Here is a 26,417-nt window from a genome sequence, read left to right on the forward strand (position 1 = left end):
GTAAGGGTTTTTTTTTTTTTTTTTTTTTAACCAAGATTATCCAACTTATTGGACAGATAATCTTGGCGGGGTGGGGGGCTCTACTGTAGTTACGAATGTGGGTGGTACTTCCAGGACAGTGATGGTAATAGCAAAAACACATCTCAATCAGGGGGGACTTAATACGACTTTAACAATTTGTTTATTAATTAATTATTAATTAATTTATTTATAGCAAATTTTGATGAGGGAGAAATGTGTACTGTATAATATATTAAACTGTATAAAAATATTAGAGATCAGGCTCCATCGTGATAAGTTGCACTTGAAGGCGTAGTGAGGCAAATGGTGGGAATTGGTTACCTCCCTAAGGAGGATATCAGGTGGTGGTGTTAATGAGATATGCAGGATCAGATGAAAAGTAGACTTTTTAAGAGCTGGACCAGGACACTAATAAGATGGCTCCTACACAAATTTTTCACCAATCAAGACACAGCATGTTAGCAGCAAACCTTGTGATGGGTGTCACATCAGCCCCAGTAAAATGGGGCTAATATGTCCCACTTGCCCCCATGTGGCTGGCTGCATTATAGATGATCTTAAGGCTAAAAATTACAGCTTTTAAATGAATAAAATTAAAATATCTTAATAATTTTAATTAGGCTTAAATTTTGGTTTTTGTTTCCCTTAAAGCCCTACCCCAAAAGTGTCTGTCAAGAAAAAGTACAAATGTAGCTGATGACCCCTGGTCTAAGATGTAATTGCAGTGGCTTGGATTGGTTTGATTTGTAGTGAACAAAGGGGGATATCTTGGATAAAGTTTTGAGAATTCTGGCTCAAATGTTCAGGGATTTATAGGTGCTGGAAAAAAAAGTGTTGTAACCATGTATTTTCTTCCCTACTATTACTTCATCTCCCACATATTTTTGAAGCAGCCCATCAAGAAAAAGATAACTGCTCTAAATATTGACATGTAAGACCATCTGGGGTATTTAGGTGACCTTAAAATGGGCCGATTTGCACAGGTAGGTCAGATTTCCACAGGACAATTGACCATGCGTGTGTATTATGAGTTAACTGTTCTATCATTATTAGCAGTGTTTAATTTGATCTATTACAAAGCACCTCGCTATTGTACAGCACACTAGGTGTTTGATGCATTTGTCACCCTAGGAGAAGGAAATGCAAAGTGTGTCTACTTTGTGGAGGCCAAAAAATAAGTGGGCATACTTTATGGGGTCTAAAAAATAAGTGAGCATATTATGCATTTACCCAGCACTTCTGATTAATTATGGGTCATGACAGTATATAACAGTAATACATGCTAGAAAGCAGGAAGTACTGCATAGAAAGACTCAAGAAATCATAAAAGCAGTGCAAAATCTGTTTATTTTTCTCACCATCTCTCAAAGAACAATATCAGATTGAATCCATAATTTTTGCAAATATACACAAATAAAAAAACAGTTTGATTGTGACATGGTGTAACAGATGTTGCATATAAAAGAAATATAAAAGTTAACCTTTTCACACAAAAACAAACAAATCAAAGTGCAGTAAATGTAAAATAATTCTGACGTAAGCCTGTAAATAAACAGATCCACAATACTGAAATGGCATTAGCTGTCATGATCAATACATAAACACAGTAAAAGTGTAACTTTACTTCAAAGAAGATATGCTAAAATTTTAAACATTATTGCAGCAAAAAAGAAAAAAAAGCAACAAAAAGTGGCTTAATTCTTCATGACCTGTTCCCAACATTTAAACTCTTTTATCATCATATAAAGTGACCTTCAGTCATTTCAAATTTGCACTTCATTATCATTAAGCTACTTCAACATACTGCAATTTATCTACTGTATCTTTGGTGAGAGTATTGATTTACTTGAATACAGAGTTCTGTATCATACTGTGTGCTAATACACAGAGATTTGGGTGGATGACAGTAAGGCGGCCACAGTGGGAGTGTATGCAGAGCTATAGAGAAGAAGGCATCTGTGTGAGCTGCAGCAGTGGCACGATACCAAGAGAGAGCTAACATCATCGGCGGCATTTTACGACGACAACAGCTAAATGATTATTCATCTTCATCTTTGAGAGTAAACCTGAAATAAAAAAAGATGGCAGAAGTAAAAAAAGGTAATTAAATCATTTATAATCATGTAAATAACAGTAATCATCAAATACAATCAGGCGATCGGAGATCCACCGGCAAAAATATCCACAGAAGCTTGTCAATCTGGTCTCGAAGAGAAACATCCTCTCAGTGACTGTGTTTTACCAGGTCATTTTAAAACACAACAAATATGACTTATATTAAAAAATGTGACCTTTCCAGATATGTTTCTCCAACTGTGAGGAAGCGTTCTTTTGTTTGCAGCTGCATCTCAGTTCAACCCACAATGAGTAATTCCAGAATTTCAGACATGTTAATATTGATATATTTCTATTAAATGTGGAGAACATTCAGGCAGCTTTACTCACCATTCTGTGACACCAGAAGTCAGATCCATCTGGGACAACTCGATCTGCACCTGAGGAACACGGAATTTAAAAGTTAACATCTGTTCAAACACTTTATTCTGCTTTTGTTAGTGAACTTCAGAGTGAAAGAAATGTAACTATTGAAGCAAAATACAAACAATCATAGCATAAATGTTAACCAGCAAAGCCAACAGCTTTGCCCCTTATTTGACTGTGTTGGTGAGTTAATGTTTGACTCCTACGCCTCTTGCCACTCTGTTTTTTAATTTTTAAGCAATATCAGAGTTACAAATGAAGTTATAAGCTCAGTTTCAGACCTGTCCAATAACGTCCCGGCTCCTGAATGAGGCCGAGTTATTCTTCACTGATACACTGAGGCGTCTGAATCTCATCTCATCCACAGGCAGATCGTACTCAAACCTTAAAGAAATGGACAAAAGCAATTTGTTGTAAAATATAAATAAAATAAGAGAAAGATTACAGATACAATACGACACGCCAGTGAGTAAATTACCTCTCATTATATTCTGGGTTGAGGTCTCTTTTCTTCACTCCTGTCTTTCTCTTGGTGGCCTTGCTTTTGTCTGGCAGCAGCATGAGGGAGACATAACTGTCTACACCGTCCTTACCTTGAGACATCAGACCTCTATACACAGATAAAACATGATTTATTTAATGCAGTTTAATATTTCAAAGCAAAGATTTATAAAATCAAACATAACACAAGTAAATTTATTCAATTAATTTAAGCTTTTTTCTGCCATTATGGAAGAGAAAGACACTGGATACAATCGTGAAGAGGAATGAGAGAAAAGGGAAATGGCATTGATGTTTGAAGTTAAACCCCAACCACCCTCTTCAAGGGCTATATACATGGCATATGACAGAACCTCAAGGCTATCTGGCACTTTCAATTTAACAACTTGCAAAACATTTATCTACAAACCTGCAAGGTAATAGTCTTTATCCGTCATAGAAAATAAGGTGAATAAAATCTGATCTATTTGTGAACATATGAACATTTTTTATACTATCCTGTGTGTATTAAGTACCTAAAACTGCATGTCACTTTCATATATTCCCTCTGGACTTCACATGAGCCATGTTAGATGGTGCAGCATTAATGCACGCTTCACAAGCTTATGCTAAAGCCCAGAAATTATAATGCTTTATCAGATATTAAACAAAGTTTTGATTAAGTGTAAAAAATACAAAATGAACCTAAGACGAAACTATTGTGAGAGCAGTCAGTGAACATGTTTAAGCACAATATTTAAGACAGCACACCTGCAGGCATGGACGATGACACTGAGCTTTCTCTCCTGCATGCCATATGACAGAGACAACTTCACCTGCCCATTTCCAGACCCACAGCCTGAGGCAGCACAGGGCAGAGTCCCTGTGTCGATCATATCCACCATTCTGGATTCAAGAACCTTCAGAAAATAAATATAGAACAATTTAAAACCATTTCTGATAAGCTTCTTTAGAAATACTTAAGACAGATCTGTTTGTATTCAAACCTTAAGCTCAGTCCTGAGCAGGATTTGACTCTGAGGTAAGGCTCCATCCAGACTGAACCACTGATCCAGGACAAGCTGTGGCTGCGCAAGCAGCTCCTTGACAGTAATCACAAGAGATCCCATTGGCTGGTCCCAACCACTGGACAGCTGAAGAGAGAAAAAAGAGAGAAGAAGGAAAACATCTTCACTGTTACTGCTGACAAATGTCAGATCATTAAACAAATAATGCACCTATAAAATTTTTCACCCCCTTGGATGTTGTACCCTTTTACTGATTTCATAAATCAGTCATGGTCAATATAATTTGGCTTTTTGACAAAAAAAATACAAGTAAATCTCTTTAATGTCAAAGTAAAAACAGATTTCTACAAGGTAATGTCAATTAGATAAAAAATAGGTAATGTGAAATAAGTGAATGCATAAATGTTCACCCCCTTCAAGTCAGGATTTAGTAGCTGCACGTTTGGCTGAAATCACAGCACTGAGTCTGTGTGAATAGGTCTCAACCAGGCTTGCAAATTTGGACACTGTAATTAACTCCATTCTTCTTTGCAAAATTCCTCAACCTCTGTCATGTTGCATGGGGATTGGGTATGAACATCCCTTTACAAATCTGGCTAACAAATTCTCTATCAGATTGAGGTCTGGGCTTGAACTGTTTTTGCGTAGCTTTAGCTGTATGCTTCGGGCCATTTTCTTTAAATAAATCTTCCCCAAAGCCGTAGTTCTTTTGCAGACTGACTAAGATTGTCCTCCAGGATTTTCCTATATTTTTCCTCATTCATTTTACCCTCTACCTTTACAAGCCTTCCAGGCCTGACTGCAGAGAAGCCTCCCCACAGCACGATGCTGTCACTGTTGTGCTTCACAGTGGAAATGGTGTGTTGTGTTGTGATGTGTTGCAGTGTTTGGTGTCTCATCTGAAAGCCAAAAAGCACCAGTCTGGCCTCATTTGACCTAACGACTTTCTTCCACCTGAACATGAGTCTCTCACATGCCTTTTGGCAAGCTCAAGCCCAAATTTAATGAGTTTCTCTCTGCCAGATCAGTCACTTTAAAAAAGGTGATTTTTATGCCGTATTTTACATTATACATTTTTATCTGATTGACTTTGTAGAAATTGATTTTCACTTTGACATCAAAGACGTTTCTTTATTGTATTTTTTTTTTTTGTCAAAAAGGCCAAATTTTAATGTCCATAATTGATTAATAAAATCAATAAAAAAGCAAACTATTCAAATGTGTGGATACTTTTTATAGGCACTGTATGAGAAAATAAATGTCTTACTTTTACTACAAGCATCTGATGTTTAGGATCATGGACCAGGAAGTAGAAAGACTCGTTCCACTGTGGACTGGTGCTGCGGTCACACAGCTAGAGGGAAATGATACAAAGACACATTAGAGTTATTACCACATTGATTCTTTTATCAGACTCCTGCACAGCACTGTTTGTTTCAAGTCTTACATTAGTTTTGTAGGTTGTTTCACCGAGAACAAGCTCAGCTCCTGCTTTTGGTTCTTTTCCACTCTTCTTCAACTATCAAGGTAGAAAGAGGCAGATGCATTTTATTCTAAGGTCAACTGTTCCTGATCACTTCTGCACAGCATGAAAATAAAGTGCAGCAGACTCACAGGCAGTGAATGAGCTCTGTCCATGTGGACAAAGAGCAGAGCAGCTGTGGGGACAGCTTTGTTCTGATAAGACTGGAGAGTCTGAAGCTGCAGTACCTGTGACACAGAAAACAGACAGGCCTGATAATTCTGCTGTAATGATCAACTTAAGACCTGAGTGTTTGAATGGGACTCTACAGCATTATGCTAGAGGCGTTAATAGCCGTGCTTGAAAAGTATTTTGATAAATAGAGACAGGCTGTTGGATTTTAAATACGTAAACAGGTAAATATTGACCTGGTCAAGTCTGTCTGAATTCTCCACTGTAGGAACCCATTCCAGTATCACATGGAGCCTCCCTGACTTCACATCCTTCAGAGTGAGCCACTGCAACAGAAGGAAGAGTGGACAACACCCTTTACATAAGGAACCAACAAAGAACAGAGTTTAAAAATCACAATTCATGACCTAGATTAAGAATAATTGACTAACCTGATCTGTGTATTTGGATCGGATCACCTCAATAAGTTTGATACTGAATCTGTGAAAATCAGAACACATCACGTTTTTAACCAAAAATCTCTTTCACGATCCTGCTCCCACTTCAGTGTACACGAAACTCTAGTTTTTTTTCTTGAGCTGTAAGTAACTTATTAACCACTGTTAACACACACCTGCCGAGGAAGTCATCAGAGTCTAAATCTTTATCAAATGCTTCAAACTTGATCTCCTGGACACTGTTTCCCATCAAAACCACCTGTTAAAACAACCAAAGAACACATCTATGAACGACACTACCCACACAGCCAAACTATGAAGCTCAATGTGAATATCTATCATACCTCGAACATCTCGTTCCATGTTGGGTTGAGATTCTCCTTGATAACATGACTCTTGAATGCAGAACCCCCAATGTTGATCTTCACATAGGGGTCACTCTTGCCCTTTACCATGCCACCCATCAAGTTGTCCTTGGCAACCAGATTCTGGGCCTCAAGCAGGTGAATCCTGAGCAGCCCCTGTGGGATGAAGATCGTAAGAGCTGAAAACACAGCAAATCTCGAAGCACACAGCACACCTGTAACATAACCTTCTTTACATATATTAAGAGCATTAAAACTCACAAGGTTTGTATCTACTGAACAATAACCAGGAAAAATGAACAAGACTTTCACACTTTGTTAATGCAAAATTATTTCTCAAAATAAAAATTAACACTGGAAATATTAATTCATAAGAGTAGTCCAACATCACTTCTCGCTCTCCAGTGACCATTTGGGTGAAAACAAGCCACGAGACTGAATAGCAGTAGATCAGAAAACAACAGTGGCACGCGATAACACACTACGTTTTTGTATTTTGTATCTGAAAATAAAAAAATGAAAAAAAGCATAATTTACAATAATTTTCATTCTCAAATGTTGATTTTAAGTTACCAAAGAAAGAGCTCTGTGGCTTTGACTAGACCTGATTTAACGTTTGTGTTTGTATGAAATATGGCTATGAAAAAACAAGTCTAATGCTGAACATTTTTCAGTGTCTTTCTCTTTCAATATACTCCCCTTCTGCATCAACACGCTGCTGCATTCAGGTCTTCTACTGGTCAAAGCAGTGCCATAGGTCTTCTTGCAACAGCTGTCTCACAAGCTGATTCTTGGGGGGATTGTGGACAGGCCAGGGGCATATACTTTTGTCAAAAAAGCTTGGTAAAGTCTATTTTGCATATAATGTGACATAAATAGACAAAGTATGTTTACAACACTTGACTGATGAACTGACATTCACTGAAATACACTTGTGCAACTGTGCAGTTTCTCAGAAAACCCTCAGGTTTTGGGAGGTTGTTTTCAAACAGCACTTAGGTTTTAGAGGGCTTCTTTTTAGGTGGCCTTGGGTCTACATGGGTTGAACCAACGATCGCTTTGGGACGGGGAGAGCTGTAGGTTGTCTGCCTGTTTACAGATTCTTTACACTTCCACTCATGTAATCACAATGTATTAAAAGTTATGACTAAAATATACACATAAGATATGTGATATTGATTTATGAACTCTCTGGCCACAAGATGGAGTTGTTTGTCAAGTTTGATGGAGAGAGTCTGAACAGGCAGGTAAATACAGTGCCGAGAAAAAGCATTTGCCCCCTGTCTGATTCCTGAGTTTTTTGCAGATTTATCACACTTAAATGTTTCGGATCATCAAACCAATTTTTAAATTTCACAAATTTCACTGTGGAGGAATTTTGACCCACTCTTCTTCACAGAATTGCTTTAACTCAGCCATATTGGAGGGTTTTCCAGCATGAACTGCCGTTTAAGGTCACACTACAGCATCTCAGTTGGATTTCAGTCCGGACCCTGACTGGACCACTCCAAAACCTTAATTTAGTTTTTCTTGAGCCATTGAGAGGTGGACTTGCAGGTGTATTTCAGGTCGTTGTCCTGCTGCATAACCCAAGAGCGCTTGAGCTTGAGGGCACATACTGATGGCCGAACGTTGGCCTTCAGGATTTTCTGGTAGACTGCAGAATTCATTGTTCCATCAATCACAGCAAGTGGTCCAGGTCCTGAAGCAGCAAAGCAGCCCCAGACCATCACACTGCCGACACGATGTTTTACTGTTTGCATGATGTTCTTTTTATCAAATGCTGTGTTATTTTTACACCCAATGTAACGGGACTCAAACCTTCCAAAAAGTTCAACTTTTGTCTCGTCAGTCCACAGAATATTTCTCCAAAAGTCTTGGGGATCATCAGGATGTTTCTTGGGAATGTGAGATGAGTCTTTGTGCTCTTTTTGGTCAGCTGTGGTTTTGGCCTTGGAACTCTCCCATGGGTGCCCTTTTTGCCCAGTGTCTTTCTTATGGTTGAATCATGAACACTGACCTTAACTGAGGCCAGTGAGGCCTGCAGGTCTTCGGATGTCGTTCTAGGTTCTTTTGTGACCTCGTGGATGAGTCGTGGTTGCACCCTCAGAGTAGTTTTGGTTGATTTTGGAACAGGTTCACCACTGTTCCTTGTTTTCTCCATTTGTGGATAATGGCTCTGACTGTGGTTCGCTGGAGTCCCAAAGCCTTGGAAATGGCTTTGTATCCTTTTCCAGACTGATAGATTCAAATCACTTTGTTTTTTCATTTGTTCTTGAATTTCTTTGGCTCGTGGCATGATGCCTTTCTTTTTGAGATCTTGTAGTCTACTTCATTTTGTCTGACAGTGTCTATTTAAATGATTTTTTGATTCAAAAAAATCTGGCAGTAATCAGGCCTGGGTGTGGCCAGTGAAATTGAACTCAGCTTTTCAAAAACTGTGGTTAATCACAGTTAACGCGTGATTTAACAAGGGGGGCAATTACTTTTTTACACAGGGCCAGAGAGGTTTGGATTTCTCCTCCCTTAAAAGATTAAATTATCTTTCAAACACTGCATTTTCCATTTACTTGGGTTGTCTTTGTGAAATATAAAAATTGGTTTGATGATCCGAAACATTTAAAAGTGATAAATCTGCAAAAAACTCAGGCATCAGAAAGGGGGCAAATGCTTTTTCACACCACTGTACATTTATATCTTTGTTTACTTTTAATGTTAAAATGCCAAAACCTGTTTAAATAAGTCAACATTCTTATGTTAAACTAACTGGCCTACTAGGAACCCAATCTTTTCCATTTATAGCCATTAATTTTGATGGAATGTTTTACCCAGAAAGGGGTAGCACTGGCATTATTTGAGTAAAGTACCTGGATGGGTTGCTCTTATCAATGCAATTCTTGAAACCCAAATATTTTCCACTTTGTTTTCCCCTATTTTCAAGGTTTTCTGCTCAAATCTGGCATTCAACTGGATGTCATGTTTCAGGTTCAATCAAAAAATGAATAATACAAGATCATTATTAATTCTTTTTTTCTTTTTCTATTTTTCACTGTGGTTAGCATATGAAGGACACCATTAGGAAATGCACCAGATCCAACAAAACACCAAAGAAGGGTGATTTCTTCCCTTTAATCATGAATCACATTCAGAGATGAAGGTACACTTCGAGAAGAACTTTCCTTGGTTTTAATATGTTTGGATTCTACTGTATTAAGATTTAAGAAAAATATAATAAAAATACAGATTGTTCAGTTTGGCAAAGAGGTAGAGGTCCATGCAATAAACTGAACCATTGAAACAGAATGAGGTAGTCAGAAGCTTATTATTCAAACTCCACTCTAGAGTTTAAGTGCACTCACCTCTTTTGCAAAGTTCTCGCTGGGGCTGGTGTGTGGTGGAAGAACTTCAGCAGCTTTGGGAACTTCTGTGACTTCTGCTGGACCCACGGTGTCAGTGGGGAGCCCAGTCACTGTAGCCTGAGCAAGGTTGCCCAAACCAGTTCTACACACAAACATGCAAAGTCGAAATGATAATAATTTTGTGGCAAACTAAATATAAACAAGCAAAATGTGTTATCTGTTGTGATGTGGAGCTGACCCCTCTGTTTGAGTTTTCTGTGGTTCAAAGTAGGGTTTGACATCAGTGTCTCTCTGAGAGGGAGGCTCCTCTATCTTTTCTGGTTCCTCCACCTGAAGGGAAAATGACGTGAAAAGGGTTACGGAGGACAAGGTTAGGCATACAAATGACGGACTACACTGTGTGATGACTTACTGTGGCAGTAGGTAATGTTTCAGGTGCAGTGTGAACAGCTGCTGGTTTAACTGGGGGAGCATCCTCCTCTGCTGCAACTGCTTCAGTTTGTTTGAACTGACTGGACACAGGAACAGATCTGAAAATACACACACCTGTTACTAAAAAATTCTAACTGGGACTAACTGTAGGAAATGTTATCTCTAATTTAGCTTCAACTGGACTCAAAATGAAAAGTCATTCTAGGCACACAACACTCACTCATCTGCAGGCTGTCTGGAGCTTATTTTATCCTCGCTGGCTGCTTTGGATGTCTTTTCAGTAGAAATGGATGTCTCCTCTTTCTTTAAACCAGTCACAGAAGGCTGTGGAGCTTCAGTCATCCTTGAGCTCAGGACCTGCCAACAGTATTGATTTAAATTGGTCATTTCGCACGTCCACATTTTGTAATAATAATAATGTGCATGTTGGGGAGTTCTTACTTTGAGTTCAGCCCTCAAGAGGATCTCACTTTCTCGTAAAGCTCCATCCAGAGGCATCCATTGGTCCAGGACCAGCTCTGGTTCAGAGAGCAGCTCTCTCACAGGGACTACAAGAGATCCCATTGGCTGGTCCCATGCACTTGAAAGCTGCAGAGGTAAGGTCACATATAATGTCATTCAGAGGTGGAGATGTCACTTATGTAAGCTTCACATGCAGCTTGTAGTTATTAAGAGAGACTGACCTTCATTATGAGCATCTCCTGCATGGGATCTCGAACCAAGAAGTGAAACGACTCACTCCACTGAGGTGATCTTGAGCGATCACATACCTTAGATAGAAAAAAAGAAGTAGGTTGTCTTATTACAGGGAAGGAATTGTTGTTCTTTGATTTTTCTTTACTTTTTTCTCTTTATTCTTTGAGTTAGATTTAAGGGTATAGTGATGGATGAAATTGAATTATTGTTGATACAGGTGTATTTTCTTCTAACACCAGTAGGGGGCATGACATTTACATTTACTGTGTTCTTAATGGACAGAAGTAACTTGAGGCTATGAAATGGCATTAGATTTTATACGCTTACAAGCATTTAACATTGCCAATCAAACTTTTCTAAGATTAATAATTGTTAAAGCTGACAAATTAACATTTAGTGGTTTCATCTGAGGCAGAAAAAGCCGTTTGTTTGTTGACAAAATCTAACTCATACCTTGGTTTTGTAGGTTGTGTTTCCCAGAACAAGCTCAGCACCAGCCTTGGGCTCTTTTCCACTTTTCTTAAACTGCACACAAAAACACAAATAGTACATAAAATTACAAGAATGATTTGTGGTCACTCTGTGATTAAAGCAGCAATGGGCTCAGATATAACTGCCATTTCTTTGAAAAACAAACAAACAAACAAACATAAAATCAGTAACACATTTCTGACCCAAACTGCTGCATTTAATTTCAGAAAAAGTTATTCTTGCACAGAACCCATTTTGTTTGTTTGTTTTTTTTTCAATTCTCAAACTGTTCTTTCACTGAAATTTAGAAGCAGAGGATTTATTGTGATGTTTACTATAATTAAACTACAAGGAACTTACAGGCAGAGAGTGTGCTCTGTCCACATAAACAAAGAGCAGAGCTGCAGAGGAAATGGCTTTGTTCTGGAAAGACTGCATCAACTGCAAATTCATCACCTGCAGCAAGGGAGAAAAAAACATAAAATATATATTAGGTTATTCACTTCAGCATGGGTGCAATAAGGAATATTAACATATTATCAGAAAAATTCCACTAACGTGGTCAAGGGTTGCATTGTTGGATACCGTTGGCACCCACTCAAGTATGATGCGAATTTGTCCTGACTTCACGTCACTCAGGGTGTACCACTAAAACACAGAGGTATAGTCAGTGAATTACAGACTATGATTACACAGCAGCATTAATTATAAGATACAGTAAAGCACATAATACTAACCTGGTCTGTGTACTGTGAACGGATGATGTCTGCCACACTGATTTTCAACCTGACAACAAAATAATTATAAGAAAAAAACGCAGGTTTATCAGCCGAACATGATCACTGAATGTGAGGAGCCAACCATAAAATAATGTTTGAGATTTTAAATAAAAGTATAAAACAATGTATAATAAGCTAAGGAAAGATGAACATAAAATGAACTCTCTACAAATGCACTCAATTTCTTGAGGTGCTGCAACATAGTAAAATTTCAGGATCAGGACCACATCTCAACCACACCTCTTCCTGCATTTCAAGAAAAAGCAAGCCTGACCATCTCCTCTTTTATTCTCATATTCTGCAACCCTCCCTCCCACCACTTTCCTCTATTTCTCTCTCATTCGATCTGTAAAGCCCTAAATGGGGTTTGTCATGCCTGGGAGCTATAGCGGACCCCGTAAGCTTCCACAAACTGATGTCAGCAAACATTTCACACCACTTTCTCAAAAGAATCGTTCCAGTATGTAATAAATAAATAATTGTTAAATCAGATTTTGGTTGACAGAGTGGTCCTTGCTTTTAAAGGTGATATCAAAGTTTATGTCTTTAAAGACACTCCCTCATAGCAGGACAACTAAACATGTCAGTGTTATCTATTACCTGCCCAGGAAGTCGTCTTTGTCCATGTCTTTGTCAAACAGTTCTACCTGCACCTCCTGTCCTGACTGAGGCCTCAGCACCACCTGAGATGACACGGAACACTTTTATCAATAACATCTCAATGATTTGATTTGATTTTGCTCTAATTTGACTTTACTATCCTCATTTGAAAATATGCTAAAATTGTGAAATCCCTTCATTTTTACAAACCTCATACATCTCATTCCAGACGGGGTTGAGGTTCTCCTTGATGACATTACTCCTAAACATTGACTCTCCAACACTGACTTTTGCATAAGGGTCGCTTTTGCCCTTCACCATCATCACCGTGTCTTTGGCAACCAGACTCTGAGCCTCTAGCAGGATGATCCTCAGCAGGCCCTTCAGGAAGGAATCATTCAAATACGGCTTCACATTTATAAGTTCTTTGTAAAATTTACAGAAGACATGCACTCCTGCACGTATTTGCCAGTAATCTTTTGTTACCTCCGTGGCAAAGCTAAGGTCTGGTGAAGTGTGAGGAGGTAGAGCTACGGCAGGGCTGGGCGATTCTTCAACTTCAGCCTTTTCCTCAGGCACATCAGCTGTTGTTTCTTTAACTTCAGCATCCTCATGTGAGGGGACTAAAGTCTCAACAGGAGGAGGATCCACTGAACTTGACCTAAAGATTTAGAATAGAGCAGCAATTAATTACTATAGGAAAGAAAGAAAGAGTGGGAAAAGAGGAAATTGTTAATTGAATAAACTATTCAACCTCAGCACTGTTTCAGCCTCTTGCTTCTGCGGAGGAGGAGGAGGAGGGTCTGAGGCTGGAATAACCTTGGCCTTATCAGTGGCAGCTTGGCATTTGCTAGGAATCAGCACCTGTAGTTTAGAAAAGTAGAACAGTAGGCGTATAATACTTAGTCTTAAAGAGCAAAAGAAATACCAATTCAGTCTCAAAGAGATGTTAAAGTTACACAAAAAGATGAATGCCTGGTTTATAGTTCTGTGTTAAATCTATTCACTCCACTTTATGTATATGGCACATTTTCACAACGTTAATGTTCACCAAAGTGCTGTATGTTGACTAAAATGCAGGAATAGAGCATAACCAAAGCAGAAATAAAAAACATCAGGAGGAGGATTAAAAATGTATGGCTGCTGTATCAGCTGAGGCAGGGAACTTTTTGCACTCTTTCAGCCACTGAGAGACATGGAAGAGAGAAATGCACCTCTGATACTTTGGGAAACTGGCAACTACATTTAACAAGTTGCATTGTCGTCTGCAGCCATTGATATCCCTCTTGAATGGACATTATATGCCTTTAAACATTACCCAGAGACTGCCAGTCACCCAGTGCTCCACAGCAGACCAGTCACGGGGCTTGTGGTCTGCATTTTTTGGGAGGTGCACATTTTCTTTGTGCATAGGCCTCTGTTTAAAGTTAAGGGCTATGTGAACCTATGGCATATGCTTTGGCATAGTTTTGACATAGAAGTGTAAATGGGACTTGGGACGGACAAAAATTTACATAAAACAACAGAGAGTTTGCAAAATGAGTTAAAAACATAAAGTGACACTAATAAAGTGGTGGATAAAAAAGAATGTAAAGGACAAACATGAAGGCAGACAGAGAGATTTCTCACTTTGAGCTCAGCCCTCAGAAGAACCTGACTCTCAGGTGAGGCTCCATCCAGATGGAACCACTGATCCAGGACCAGCTCTGGTTCAGAGAGCAGCTCTCTGATGGGAACTACCAGGGAACCAATGGGCAGAGTCCAGCTGTGTGAGAGCTGCAAAATGACAGAACAGGGCTTAGTATAGGGATATTGATGTTTGCAAATGTTATTTTCTGTATTGCTGACACTTTTCCTGCTCATTTTTTACATCCATTTAAGGCTGTTTACCTTGACTACAAGCATATCTTTCCTGGGGTCTTGAACCATGAAGCAGAAAGCCTCATTCCATCGAGGAGAAGTGGTACGATCACACACCTTCAGAGAAGAGTTAGTTAATTCGAAGGAAATACATTAATCCAAAATCATTTTTCATTCTTAACTGGATAGCTAGAGTTTAGTTAAGTCTGTCATCTGGAGGTCTCACAGTAGTCCGTCTCCCAGGAAAAGACGACAGAACAACAATAAAAGCAGGAATTTTTTTTACCAAAATTATCCACTTGTAGTGCCATGACTCCAAATACCAATAGTTAAAGATTTAGTAGAAAAGTATAAAGTCTTACAGTAGTTTTACGGGACATTTCTCCAAGAGAAATCTCAGCTCCCACTTTTGGCTCCTTGCCACTCTTTTTCACCTGCAACAAGATAGATAAATCATTAGAACAAAAGAATGAGTCCTATAAACTTTTGCCGCCTATCCTCAAAACAACCCTGACATCAATAATGAAAGACTTACTGGTAAGCCATCTGCTTGCTCAATAAAGACGAACAGCAGGCCTGCTGAGGGAACTGCCTTGTTTTGGAAGGACTTTCTGGAATGAAACTGAAGAACCTAGAGACACAGAAAAGGTGAGTGATATGCAGATAACAAGCACAGTTATATTGATTCATGACTGATGTTACAAATACCTACCTGGTCCACTCTGTCTGACTCTGAGGATGTGGGTACCCATTCCAGCACCAGGTGAATGCGGCCTGACTTCACATCACTGAGAGTGTACCACTGAGAAGACAGATGCAGCATAAATGTGGACTCAATCAAATTGGCATTTGTGCTTAATCTGACAAAACTTTTTGAAGCCAGACATGCAGTAATGTGTTTACGGAGAATATCCCACCTGATCAGTGTACTGAGAATCAATGATGTCTTTCAGATTGATCTTCAGCCTGCATGTCAGTAGATGGATGCATAATGTATCCTTCAATAAATTATTCATCTTTTTGATGATGAGATTATTGATTTATACTGTACCTGCCCATGAAATCATCCTTCATGTCCATGTCTTTATCAAACACCTCCACCTGAAGCTCCTGGCCAGGCAGCTGGGTAAGAATCACCTGAGGGATGAACAAGGTAGCACACGTTTCAACTCAAACAACCTCTATTAATTTCACTTTAATCATAAAATCTGGAGGCAAAATAGTTTATGCTATTGTTGGTCTATCTTTATTTTTTATGCATATATGCCCGTAGAATCTCTACCCTTTTTAAGCTCAATAAGGATATAGGCATCTGTTTTCTTAGGACAACCTGGACTATCAGAATATGTGTGCTGCAAGGATGTCAGATGAATGTATTGAAAGTTAAAAAATAATAAGTAAAAGAACAAACATGGAAATTTAATCTCATTCATCCCTATACAAATCACACCCATATCACAAATTTGGCTACATGCAATTCCTACAGGCTTTGTCAAGAAACAATCACTATCATTTATCTCTGTGAAAGCAATTTGTATTTTGCGCACATGTGGTATTCCAGTGCGTAAAATGCGCATGAATGCCACTTTAGGAGTGCAAATGTTAAGTAATGGTTCATTATTTGGGCCATACAGGACTTTTTTCCTTTCCTTTTCAAACTGGCAGATAACTATTTTGTCTCTTGTTGATCTTTGACTGGCCCTGATTGGTCACTACTGCCAAGAAAACCATAGAAGAAGAAAGTGGAGCATTGCAATTGGCAAACAGGCTAACAGTAGGTTCCTCCTGGTGTTATAATTGAGAACATAGCAATGAAGGTTTGTAGTATCAAAGTTCTGAATAAACATTGTCCTGCATGTCTGGATTAAAATGTTATGGAAGGGATATAAATGCCAGGAGGCATCAGTTGATTGGCAAAAATGGTAGACTTCAGATTACAATTTGCTCCACAGAGATCCACCTTATGGTTACTGAGATACTGTAAACAATGAATGCTATACCACTTTGGATCATCAGCGATCCAGTGGAATTCTGAGGGTTTTAATAAACAGCCTCATCTAACATACCTCGTACATCTCATTCCATGTGGGGTTCAGGTTACTCTTGATAATGTGACTTGTGAATGTTTCACCCCCGATGTTGATCTTGACATAGGGATCACTTTTGCCTTTCACCATGCCTCCCATCATGTTATCTTTTGGAACAAGATTCTGCCCTTCCAACAGGTGAATCCTGAGCAGTCCCTTGAAAAAAGAAACCCCCCCACATCAAAGAGTTAGCAGCAGAGAAACACACCCTTAAGTCAAACTTTTACTGCATACTTTGTGCTACCTCTGTTGCAAAACTAGGATGTGGAGATGTCTGCTGGGGCAGCTGCTTTTGCAGTCCAGCCTCTAGATTAGAAGACACTTCAGATGGAATATGTTCCTCATCTAACCACAGGACCTATGTTACAAATAGAAGGAAAGAATAAAATTAATAACCAGAAATTTGGCATTGAGAAATTGCTGTTAGAGTAACACTGTCCATTGGGATAAAAGAAAAACTTAATCATCAGTCCATTTCTATTGAAATGATCTTTGTGCCTTTTACCCTGAGAATTGTGTTGATGTAGATGCGACTGGCTGACCCAGAGTTTTCCAACTGAAACCACTGGTCCAGGGAAAGGTGAGAAGTGGAGAGCAGACGGGACATAGGGATAGTCAGACTGCCCAGTGTCTGCACACGATCGGCATCCTTCACCTGGTTGAGGTAATTTGAAGTAAGACCACAATGAGTTTGGTTTTCAGAAACAAAAATATGAAATCTAGAGCAGATTTAATCTCATGAGCTGTTACCTGAATGTCAATGTCCTGTTTGTGTGGATTCTGAATGAAGAAGGTAAAAGCTTCCTCCCACTCTGGATTAACTGTTGTGTAGCAGGTCTACATGCGAAAATAAATAGTATGCATTTAGAATATTTGTTCATTGTTCAGTGTTAGAATATATTTACTGCTTCATATACCCTGCTTTCTCTCGTGATGTCCTGCACAGACAGCTGCACCATTGGATTGGGCTCTTTATTTCCCTTTTTCATCTATAAGACACCAAGATAAATATGAATATACAGTCAGGCATGTGAACAATGACCAAGAGCAGAGGAATAAATAGACTTAACCCCCACTACAAACACATGGCTCTTGTGAATAATAGTGTGTACAAAGCTACCATAGCAACAGCAAAAATAAGTGACAGGAAGTGCCACAGCACATGGCATAATCAGGAAGTATCTATCTGCACTGAAAAAAAACAAAAGGAGACTGAGTTTCATTTCAAAGATTGTGCCACTGCTGTTAACTTTTATGAATGGTGTGACAGCAGGAATAAGCACAGTAAGAAACAAATGTTGGATAAAGAAAGTCAATCTGAAGGAGACTGCAACAGCTTGCAGAGGGTTAGAGGGTGAGGCAACAGCTTTGAGGAATGTCAGACAGGTGGTAGTCACAGCTCTGTCTCAGTTTAACCACACGCAGGAAACCGCTCTGAGCGCAGCACGAATGTGGGCACAGAGGGTACAGATATATGACTCACTGGAAGTGCCTCAGCCTTGTCTAGATACACGACCAAGATGGCAGAAGAAGGTGGGTCACCAGCCTTAGTGCTGATGCTCTCATTCCTCTTCAGGATCTAGAGGGGAAATGCAAATGCTTATTTTAATTAAACATTGAACTGAGAACCTGGTGCACTCTTGAGTGGCCAAAGCATGGAAGCCCTGGGTCAACATGCATACATTCCCAATAAAAACTTCTAATCAGCATTTTATTTACTGCATCTTCTGTAATACAAGGTCATTTCTGGTTGTCTTCTAGACAACCAAAGAATTACCTCATTATCACAGCAAAACAAGCTATATTATCTCAAGATATTGAGATAAATAATTCTGCTATAATGGGAAAACCAGCTTTAAAATCCCGAGGTAACAAGATAAATGAGTTAGGTTCTCAAGAAAACAGAAATGGCTCATTATGAAAGGAAAGGAAAAATACACGGATGTCAATGTCCGGTTCTGAGGGCTTCAGTATCTGTAAGAGATTTATCTGAAAGTGATTCGAACCTGCTCAAGTCGATCTGTGTTTGGCAGTAAAGTCAACCACTCCAGTCTGAAATGAACTCGTCCTGATGTAGTGTCTTTCAAAGTGAACCACTGAAAAGACAACAATAGCCATACATTTACTGTTTAATTATAGGAAAATGCAGGGGTGGAAAGTAATTAATTACATTTACTCAACTTATTTTAATTGAGTATTTTTTGTGTACTTATAGTTTTTGAGAAGCTTTTAAAAGCAGAAAAAAGTCTACTTTTGGGCAAGTATTTTACTTCACTATGTTTTGAATAACATCAGTCACTGAGTAAAAAAAACAAAACTAAATGACAATCAGACGAGGCCCAAGCTTTCCGTCGACTATGTTTAACTTGCCAGTTATTTGTCGAACATGGCATTCAGAAGCGCATAGCAAGATAATGTTTCCAAATAAGCAGTTGCACCAGAAGTTCACAACATGGTTGCTGAGTGATAAGCTATTGTATTATTTACATAAAGTGGCAACTGATATTTAAGGATACATTATGCTTCCATCTCCAAGTCAAATTTAACTTTTCAACCCCTTCAAGTATAAAAAATAACCACTCAGTACTCAGTTTTTTGCATAAACATTTAATGAATAACTTTTTACTTTTATTTTAGTAGATTTCTAGACCAATACTTTTACTTCTACTTAGAAATCCAAATTTTGTGTCTAAACACACCAGACGTGTTGGAATAAGGCTGCTGTAAACATGTGAAAACACGAGATCTATGTGTGACTGGATTTCCATTGAGAGTTTTTCACCCCTTTTGTGGCTAGGGTAAATTCAGGCAGTATATGAAGCATCCAATGATGTCACAGGGTGTTATAGGAAATTACTCACTCCCCCCCCCGCAACCTTGAGATATGAAATCACAAGCACTTGATCAGTCTGTTGTTAGCCGATTTTGTTCACTGTGAGATGAATTTGCCAAAAACATCAGCCACAGTGCTCTATGGGTAATTTAAAGTATCATAACGGAGAGATTTGTGACAGAAAACAGACTTCTGTCTATGCTCTGGCACAGAGCCAGGCAGCTGTGCTCCTGCCATAGTTCGCCATAAGGTCAGGGGGCAGGCTAATTGCTGGAGTGCGTGTCTATTTTTTACTTGAAACAAGCACAGCAGGAACAAACATCTTACCTGCTGTGCCTATTTTTTTAACCTATATTTCACTTGTTTTCAGTCGTGGATGATTAAAAGAAGCTGCCTGTGGCTTTGTCTCTCTCAAAGCAGCAACAGTTCAATCGCTCTTGTCTGTTAGTATTCAGTCTGGTACTGAGATGGAGGGTAACATTCTTCCTTTCGTATAAAGTTTGTGATGTAGATAGCTACCATCTATGGGTTTTTTATGTCACATAGGCCACACCTTTTCAGAAACTGTTTTACAAAGCAGATGTCTGAGCTGATTTCAAGCCATAAAATACAGCATTGGTGTGTTTTATCAAAGTACAGTCAGATACTAAAGTTTGAGTGTTTACTACCTCTTTTATTTTATAGACTTGAGATGTTTTTCCCTACTAAAATTTGGCTTAGTGGTTCATAACACAGCCACCTGTCATGCAACAAATCTAAAATACAGATTTTTTTTAAATATAATTTTACAGGTATTTTAAGTAATGTAAATTTTGATAAAAGTGACTATACATTAACTTGAGTACCATATTCTTGTACTCTTTCCACCCCTGGAGAAATGTTTATAAAAATTGTGACTATAATAAAAACTGCTTTTTTACTTACATCATCAACGACTACAGACTTTTTCACAATGCCCAAATCCAGTTTGGTCCTATGTGGAAAGAAAGGAAAAGGAAAAGTAAATATAAAAACGTTTCAAGACCAAACGTTCACAAATAAATAAAAAACAGGATTAAGCATTGAAAGTGGACTCTCTTACTTTAGAAGCTTGAAAAAAAAGGTTACATTATTTTTAAATTCTGTCATAAAAGGTGGCTGATGAAAGGTGACGATGCTAGCTTTAACATATGCACACAAGAGACATGAACTCTGCATATGTACCTGCCCAGGAAATCATCCTGGTCTGGGTCTTTGTCATAAACCTCCACCTCCAACTCCTGACCAGGCACTTCATGGACAATGACCTGATGTAGCGGACACACATAGGGACATGTAGACTGACAGGGCGATTTGTATGGAAGCAGGCTATGTTGTCATGTGACCATGAGTGAAATGAGTGTTCACAGCACTCTCTGTAACAGTGTCAAACCTCAAATACACAACAATATGAAATGATGTGTGGTTGGGTCTTCTAACACCTTTACATGCAGACAAATGCCCATACTAGTTCTAAACGGCTCATAAAATTTTTCACTGGTCTTGCCTCATACATCTCCTGCCACTTGGGTGAGTCTGTGTTGTCGATGTGTTTGGAGGTGAAGGTCTGAGGGCCGACCCTCAGTATGGCGTAGGGGTCAGACAAACCAGCCATAACCCCCTTCACATAGTTGTCTTTGGCTGCTAGATTCTGTGCCTCCAGCAGGTGAATGCGCACCACCCCCTGAAAAGGAATAAAAAGATTAAAAGATGTAGTTTAACAGTATTGACCGAGACATATTTTCATTACAGTCTAACACTATGTGTGTTTAGGTTCAGGTTTTACCCTGGGCAAAGGCGCACGTAGTTGAGCCACATGCAGGCCTGGAACCAGAGGGACGACAAGGCGGTTTGGCAGAACCAAGAAGGATGCAACTGCATCCATAATCATGCTGTCAGACATGACACTGAGACAGAAGAGATGACATATATTAACTGCAATATCTACTCTTCTGTTCAAACCCACGCGTTAACAAAACATGTGAGGCTTTCTTTATAATAAGGCTATTCTGTTCATCTATGAAGGGTTATTCTGAAATGACTCACTTCAGTCCAGGGATGTCCAATAAGTTAGTCAATCCAGTCCAATTGATGTCAAGTTTCTGCAGAGAGATAAGACAGAGGAATGCTGTGTGTGCAGAACAACAGCCTATATTGATGAAAAATCAATAGAATGAAGAGCAAATAGGTCCATACAGAGACACATGATAGTCACAAGAATGGAAGGGAGAGGGATAACAACAAAAGGCCAGTTAGAGGTGGAAGGACTTACAGGTCGACGGATGAAGAACATGGTGACTGCACCCACTATGGGCACATCTCCAATCAGAGGCTCCAGGATCACCCGCATCATCCCATGTAGCTGAAGAGAGAAGGAACTTTTGTAAAGACTATGGAGATAGCTTTACAGGATTAGGCTGAATTCATGTCAGTAATGGAATTTAACCTTGTTGCCTCACTGCCACTGTGGCTGGTGGATTCAAATATCTATCAGCCAAAAAAACAAATTGCCAGCCACTCTATTTTAACAAATATCATTATTGAGTGAGGTATAATATAAAAACACAAGGTGTACAATATTCAAGTAAAAGGCCCTTTTCTTCCAATTTGGCCTGTACTTAACCATGCTGTTTTTCCTACAGGGGCAATGTAAATTCGTAGGTGTTTTTCTGCATCATGAGTTTTATGCTTGCTATAATTTAATATTTTGGGGTCTTTTCTGCAGTCTCAAGCCAAAATTCAGGTTTTGTTTAATTTCTGGACTTGGCATAAGCAAACCTTTAGCAATGGACGAATTTGCCAAAATGTTGAAGTATCCCTTTAAAAAAGACATACCTGTATTCCTTTGACTCCAGCTTTGCAGAAGTATCTCTTCACTTCAACATTTATCTCTACATTTCCTACATAACTGTGGATGCAAAAACAGTACATTTTCAGTTGTTTTTAAATGTTATACAAGCTCTGATTGTGACTCCCAATTTCAAAGGGAATTTTGACATAGATTCACCTTATATACAAATCTAGCAGGACTTGTCCCTTATCGTTCTCTGTGTGTGCCTTGATCCCAACAACCTTCATGGCCTAGAGCAAAAAGGGAACATGTTTATTGTGCATTATAATCAATATACATCAGTTACACTGTGTGTGCTTTTACTATGTTATTACTTTGTTTCCCATGTCCACTTTGGTGAAGCTGAGTGTCTGGAGGTGGGTGCTTGAGGCTCGGATAGATGGAGCAATGGTTTCCACAAGGAGCTTCTCAAGGTACTGGCCCACAAAGGGCCACACCTGCTGCAGCACCTAGGTAAACCAGACAATGCAGGTTTATAAGCTTTGATTCTTAAAAGACTCACAATATTATACACAAAGTGCATTTCAGCAACCAGAGAGTACGGCTTACAGTAAATGTTGTCATTTAGGTCACATAGTCACAATACTATCTGTCAAATGCGTCAGCTTCCATGACTGGCAAAGACAGCTGTAGCTAGCTCAGTCTCCTCAGCTGTTAGTTTGCTACTCTGGAACTTTACATTATCGTTCTGTTGCTCTATATTCATTCAGTAAATTGGAGTTTCCATATAAACAAGAAAATGTTTTTCCATATACGGAAAGAACCAAAAGCAGAGGCATGTGCTTGTGAGACTGAAAAAAATCCCAAGAGTTGGTTTCAGTCTGGCATTAGTGGAGCGTGAGTCATCAGCCGCCTGCAGCCTAAACAACAAGGCAATCTGCTGACCCGCTCTCCATGAGACAGTCTCAAACCTCTGCTTTGTCACACTTTCTAGCGATTCAATCTCGTGGTCTTGACTGCATGAATAATTCTATTACTGCACATCTAAATTATTGGCTGTACAGTAGATTCTCAGGACTAGAAGGAAGGCGAGGAGACAATGGCTGCAGTTTTATTTAGTTTGGGGGGGACTGGGCAGCTCCTCCCCTTTCCTGTGTGCGAGCCTGCAATGAAATGGAAATGTTGAGAGGCCTGCCTGGCATTGGGCCTGCTCTCTGCAGTACAGACACAGTGGCTACACTAAGGGGAGGTGTGGCCTTGTCTGGAACATGGCAGCAGCCACAGCAGTGCTACCATCTATCAGCTAGCACCAGCTAATAAAGTAGCATACTAAAGTGAAGTGTCAATCAGCAGAGCAGCTGTGAAGGTTTTTTCTGTTGGCTTAAGAGGGGACAAAACCTGCTGCCTTGGTGTTGAGACATACTGCAATGAGAGCAAAATAGCAAACAGCTGACACTTTACCTTATTTAGCCACTCAACCTTCTCAACATCTGGAAAGTTGACCTAAAGGAAACAACACAATTAAGACACATAATTAGCTTGTGTACAGAGCCTGGAATAGACGTTGCAGGATAAGGAAGTGAGTCAGCACTTGGTGATGCGGGTCTGTAAATGTTATCAGTAATGCAGCTTTTTGTATGAGCTCTTCTTCACTAGGCTCTAAAGGGGAAAATATTTTTTTAAGAAAGGACAGCAAATAAGTGCTGCTGACGCAAATAGCATTTTAAATGTATTATAGCCATTATGTTGTTTACTCCTGCATTAGTAAGGCAGAAGGCAGTATAAAGATGCTTCTTTTGAGAGTGGAGAGAAGAATGCATGCTGGATAGTTACGCAACAAATCACTGAAATCCCTCGCTGCATATAAGTATCACAAACAGGAACCTCTTCTGGGTGTGGCTACATGAGTCCAAACAGGCCCATGTGGTTAGCAACATTTCCCTTTTGGGTACATAGTAAACTCTCAGGATGTATGGCATGCAAATAAGTATTATACTTCATGCAGCACATGTGCAATCTCTATCAAAGTGTGCAAAACACACTTGATAGACATTGCACTAAGATTAAAGGGTTTAAGTGGTGTACTTGTTGCAATGCATCCAATAATATTGCTTTCAAACAAGTTTAGTCATGACAGAAGCAAACACAAAGCAAATCTGGCAACTGCCTAAGAGGGAGGAGTTATGCAGAAAAGGACCTGAGGCTTAAACTACTGAACACATGTTCCAATAGATACACCTACAGTATTCCTCTATCAGGACCACTAGAAAAGAGCATTTTTACAAGAAATGACTGATTCCAAGAGTAGTGCATGTCTACATTATAATATGCACCAAAACTATTTATAAAGCTTTAAATTTCAGTATTAACATGAAAAATCCCAAAGTAATAACTCGACGTCATACAAACTAATAAAAAAAATGAAAGAAAACTTTCATTTTGTTTTTTTAACAGCAGGAACAAACTTTATTACATCCTGTGGGGACGTCATAATTTTTGATTTACTTTTATGGGCCCCAGTTTTCCACATGGGGTTACTCTAGGTCAAAACAGATTCAGGAAGAATGGGATTTTTTAAACTTTAGGGGACACTTGTAGTCTTTCTTACCCATGCAGGGAGATCTCGTTTTATTTTGGACACTTTAGATGATGTGTACTCCTCCTCGTTGTCCAGCAGCTGAATGGCTGATTTCAGTCGTGCCTCTTTGGCTTCTCGAGCATGTTTCCATCCCGTGTACACCATCATCCCGCAGACCAACAGACTGGTACTGATACGGTAGTAGCCAGCCAGGTAGACGGGCAGCAGGGCTCCCAGACATTTCCCGAACGTCCAGAGAACCGCAACAGCACTTATCCCTTTGGGTTGAGGGGCCTCTGTCTCCGCGGGGATCAGCGCCTTCTTCTCGGAGTCGCTTGTGCTCGGACACGCGGCAGCCTTCGGTTCACTTGGTTCCGACTTCTCGTTCTGCATGGTGGTACCTTCAAAAACCAGGGTAATTACGTAGGGATATGTTGCTTTTTGGGTGAAAAATAAGTTTATGAGAGCACAGACAGCTACTCTATCGTCCCATGTCAAACGTCAGTGAACTCACCGTCTATTGAACTGCGACGTCACCGTTGCTAATGTTAGTTCTCCGTTTGTCCGTGTCGCATTTTATGCGATATGCATCTGAGCAGAGTTTTATTCAGAGAGCAAAGGTCCAGAGAAGTGGCCGACGTCAAGTTCTGCTCCTCAGTGAGTCCCGTTATCTGGATGAAAACACGCCCACAGACTCAAGCTTTGTACGCATCTTTGACTCTTTCGCTGCTGTGATACCGCGGTCATCACATTTTAGCAATCAGCGTTATTACTGCGGCATTAGGCTGGCGATGAAGGAGATTTTTTACGGTGTTACGTACATCCAAATGCTGCTTTCATGGGCCCTTACGAGGCAACAAAGTTACCTGTTCAGAGGATTTTTCCAAGGCTCAGTTTAAATTATAATTCTGTGATAATCCTATTTTATTTTAACCTGAATAAAAACCACTTGTATCAAAAAAAAAAAAAAAAAAAATTTATGCTGTAGAAAAATATAGACTTAAAAAAAGTCTTTTCCTCGAACAGATTTTCCTTTTTATGGCAATGTTTACAATGTGATTGGCATTGATCAAAACATCGAATGGAGCAGAAGAAATTAAAATAACTTTAAGGTGAAAAGAAATCATGTCAAAACTAGAAAAGCACTCGAAGACCGCAGACCTCCGCCATTAGCCCTATCTCCCAATGGTAGCATCTTATAGAAAACTCGTGGATCCAGACGGTGATCCGGATCACTACCAAAATCTAATCAGTTCTTCCTTATACCATTTCTGACATTTCCTGAAAATTTCATCCAGATCCGTCCATAAGTTATTGGGTTATGTTGCTAACAAACAAACAACCCCTCCCGATCACCAGAATCATCAGAACCAAAAATAAGCTTAAAACACAGTCATCACTAAAATGAGGTGACTGTCAGCCAGGACATTAGTGCTAATGCTACGGG

At 39.4% G+C, this 26,417-nt stretch overlaps 1 protein-coding gene across 2 annotated transcripts; it reads right to left on the bottom strand.

Annotated features, from left to right (window-relative positions):
* Positions 1-1,349: 1,349 nt before the first annotated feature.
* esyt1b (extended synaptotagmin-like protein 1b) lies at positions 1,350-25,675 on the bottom strand. Of its 2 annotated transcripts, XM_041782999.1 has the most exons (53): positions 25,485-25,675; positions 25,001-25,371; positions 23,854-23,895; positions 22,767-22,901; positions 22,609-22,682; positions 22,437-22,509; positions 21,874-21,963; positions 21,648-21,703; positions 21,388-21,508; positions 21,109-21,285; positions 20,787-20,869; positions 20,508-20,556; positions 18,757-18,846; positions 18,234-18,329; positions 17,668-17,739; positions 17,501-17,587; positions 17,256-17,405; positions 16,995-17,108; positions 16,730-16,906; positions 15,715-15,800; positions 15,581-15,629; positions 15,376-15,465; positions 15,199-15,294; positions 15,026-15,097; positions 14,694-14,780; positions 14,433-14,579; positions 13,558-13,667; positions 13,290-13,464; positions 13,014-13,184; positions 12,804-12,886; positions 12,162-12,210; positions 11,983-12,072; positions 11,785-11,880; positions 11,407-11,478; positions 10,941-11,027; positions 10,699-10,845; positions 10,478-10,614; positions 10,238-10,355; positions 10,064-10,155; positions 9,826-9,967; positions 6,446-6,622; positions 6,278-6,360; positions 6,096-6,144; positions 5,901-5,990; positions 5,625-5,720; positions 5,458-5,529; positions 5,278-5,364; positions 3,990-4,136; positions 3,754-3,902; positions 2,981-3,112; positions 2,784-2,886; positions 2,467-2,516; positions 1,350-2,087 (listed from the first exon to the last, which is right to left on the bottom strand). In XM_041782999.1, the coding sequence occupies exons 2-53, from the start codon at positions 25,361-25,363 to the stop codon at positions 2,060-2,062; spliced, it is 5,508 nt and encodes a 1,835-aa protein (XP_041638933.1). In that variant the 5' UTR covers positions 25,364-25,371; positions 25,485-25,675; the 3' UTR covers positions 1,350-2,059. The 2 variants fall into 2 exon arrangements, with proteins under 2 accessions (XP_041638933.1, XP_041638932.1); XM_041782998.1 differs by having other exon boundaries at positions 25,001-25,675.
* Between the last annotated feature and the right edge of the window lie 742 nt (positions 25,676-26,417).

This window comes from Cheilinus undulatus, linkage group 3 (assembly GCF_018320785.1).
Source record: "Cheilinus undulatus linkage group 3, ASM1832078v1, whole genome shotgun sequence".
NCBI classification, from domain to species: domain Eukaryota; kingdom Metazoa; phylum Chordata; class Actinopteri; order Labriformes; family Labridae; genus Cheilinus; species Cheilinus undulatus.

Coding starts and splice junctions, on each gene's coding strand:
- esyt1b (XM_041782999.1), bottom strand. CDS start 25,363: ATGCAGAACGAGAAGTCGGAACCAAGTGAACCGAAGGCTGCCGCGTGT. Junction 9,968..10,063: donor CAGAAAACTCAAACAGAGGG/GTCAGCTCCACA, acceptor GTTTGTGTGTAG/AACTGGTTTGGGCAACCTTG. Junction 2,088..2,466: donor ACTTCTGGTGTCACAGAATG/GTGAGTAAAGCT, acceptor TTTTTATTTCAG/GTTTACTCTCAAAGATGAAG.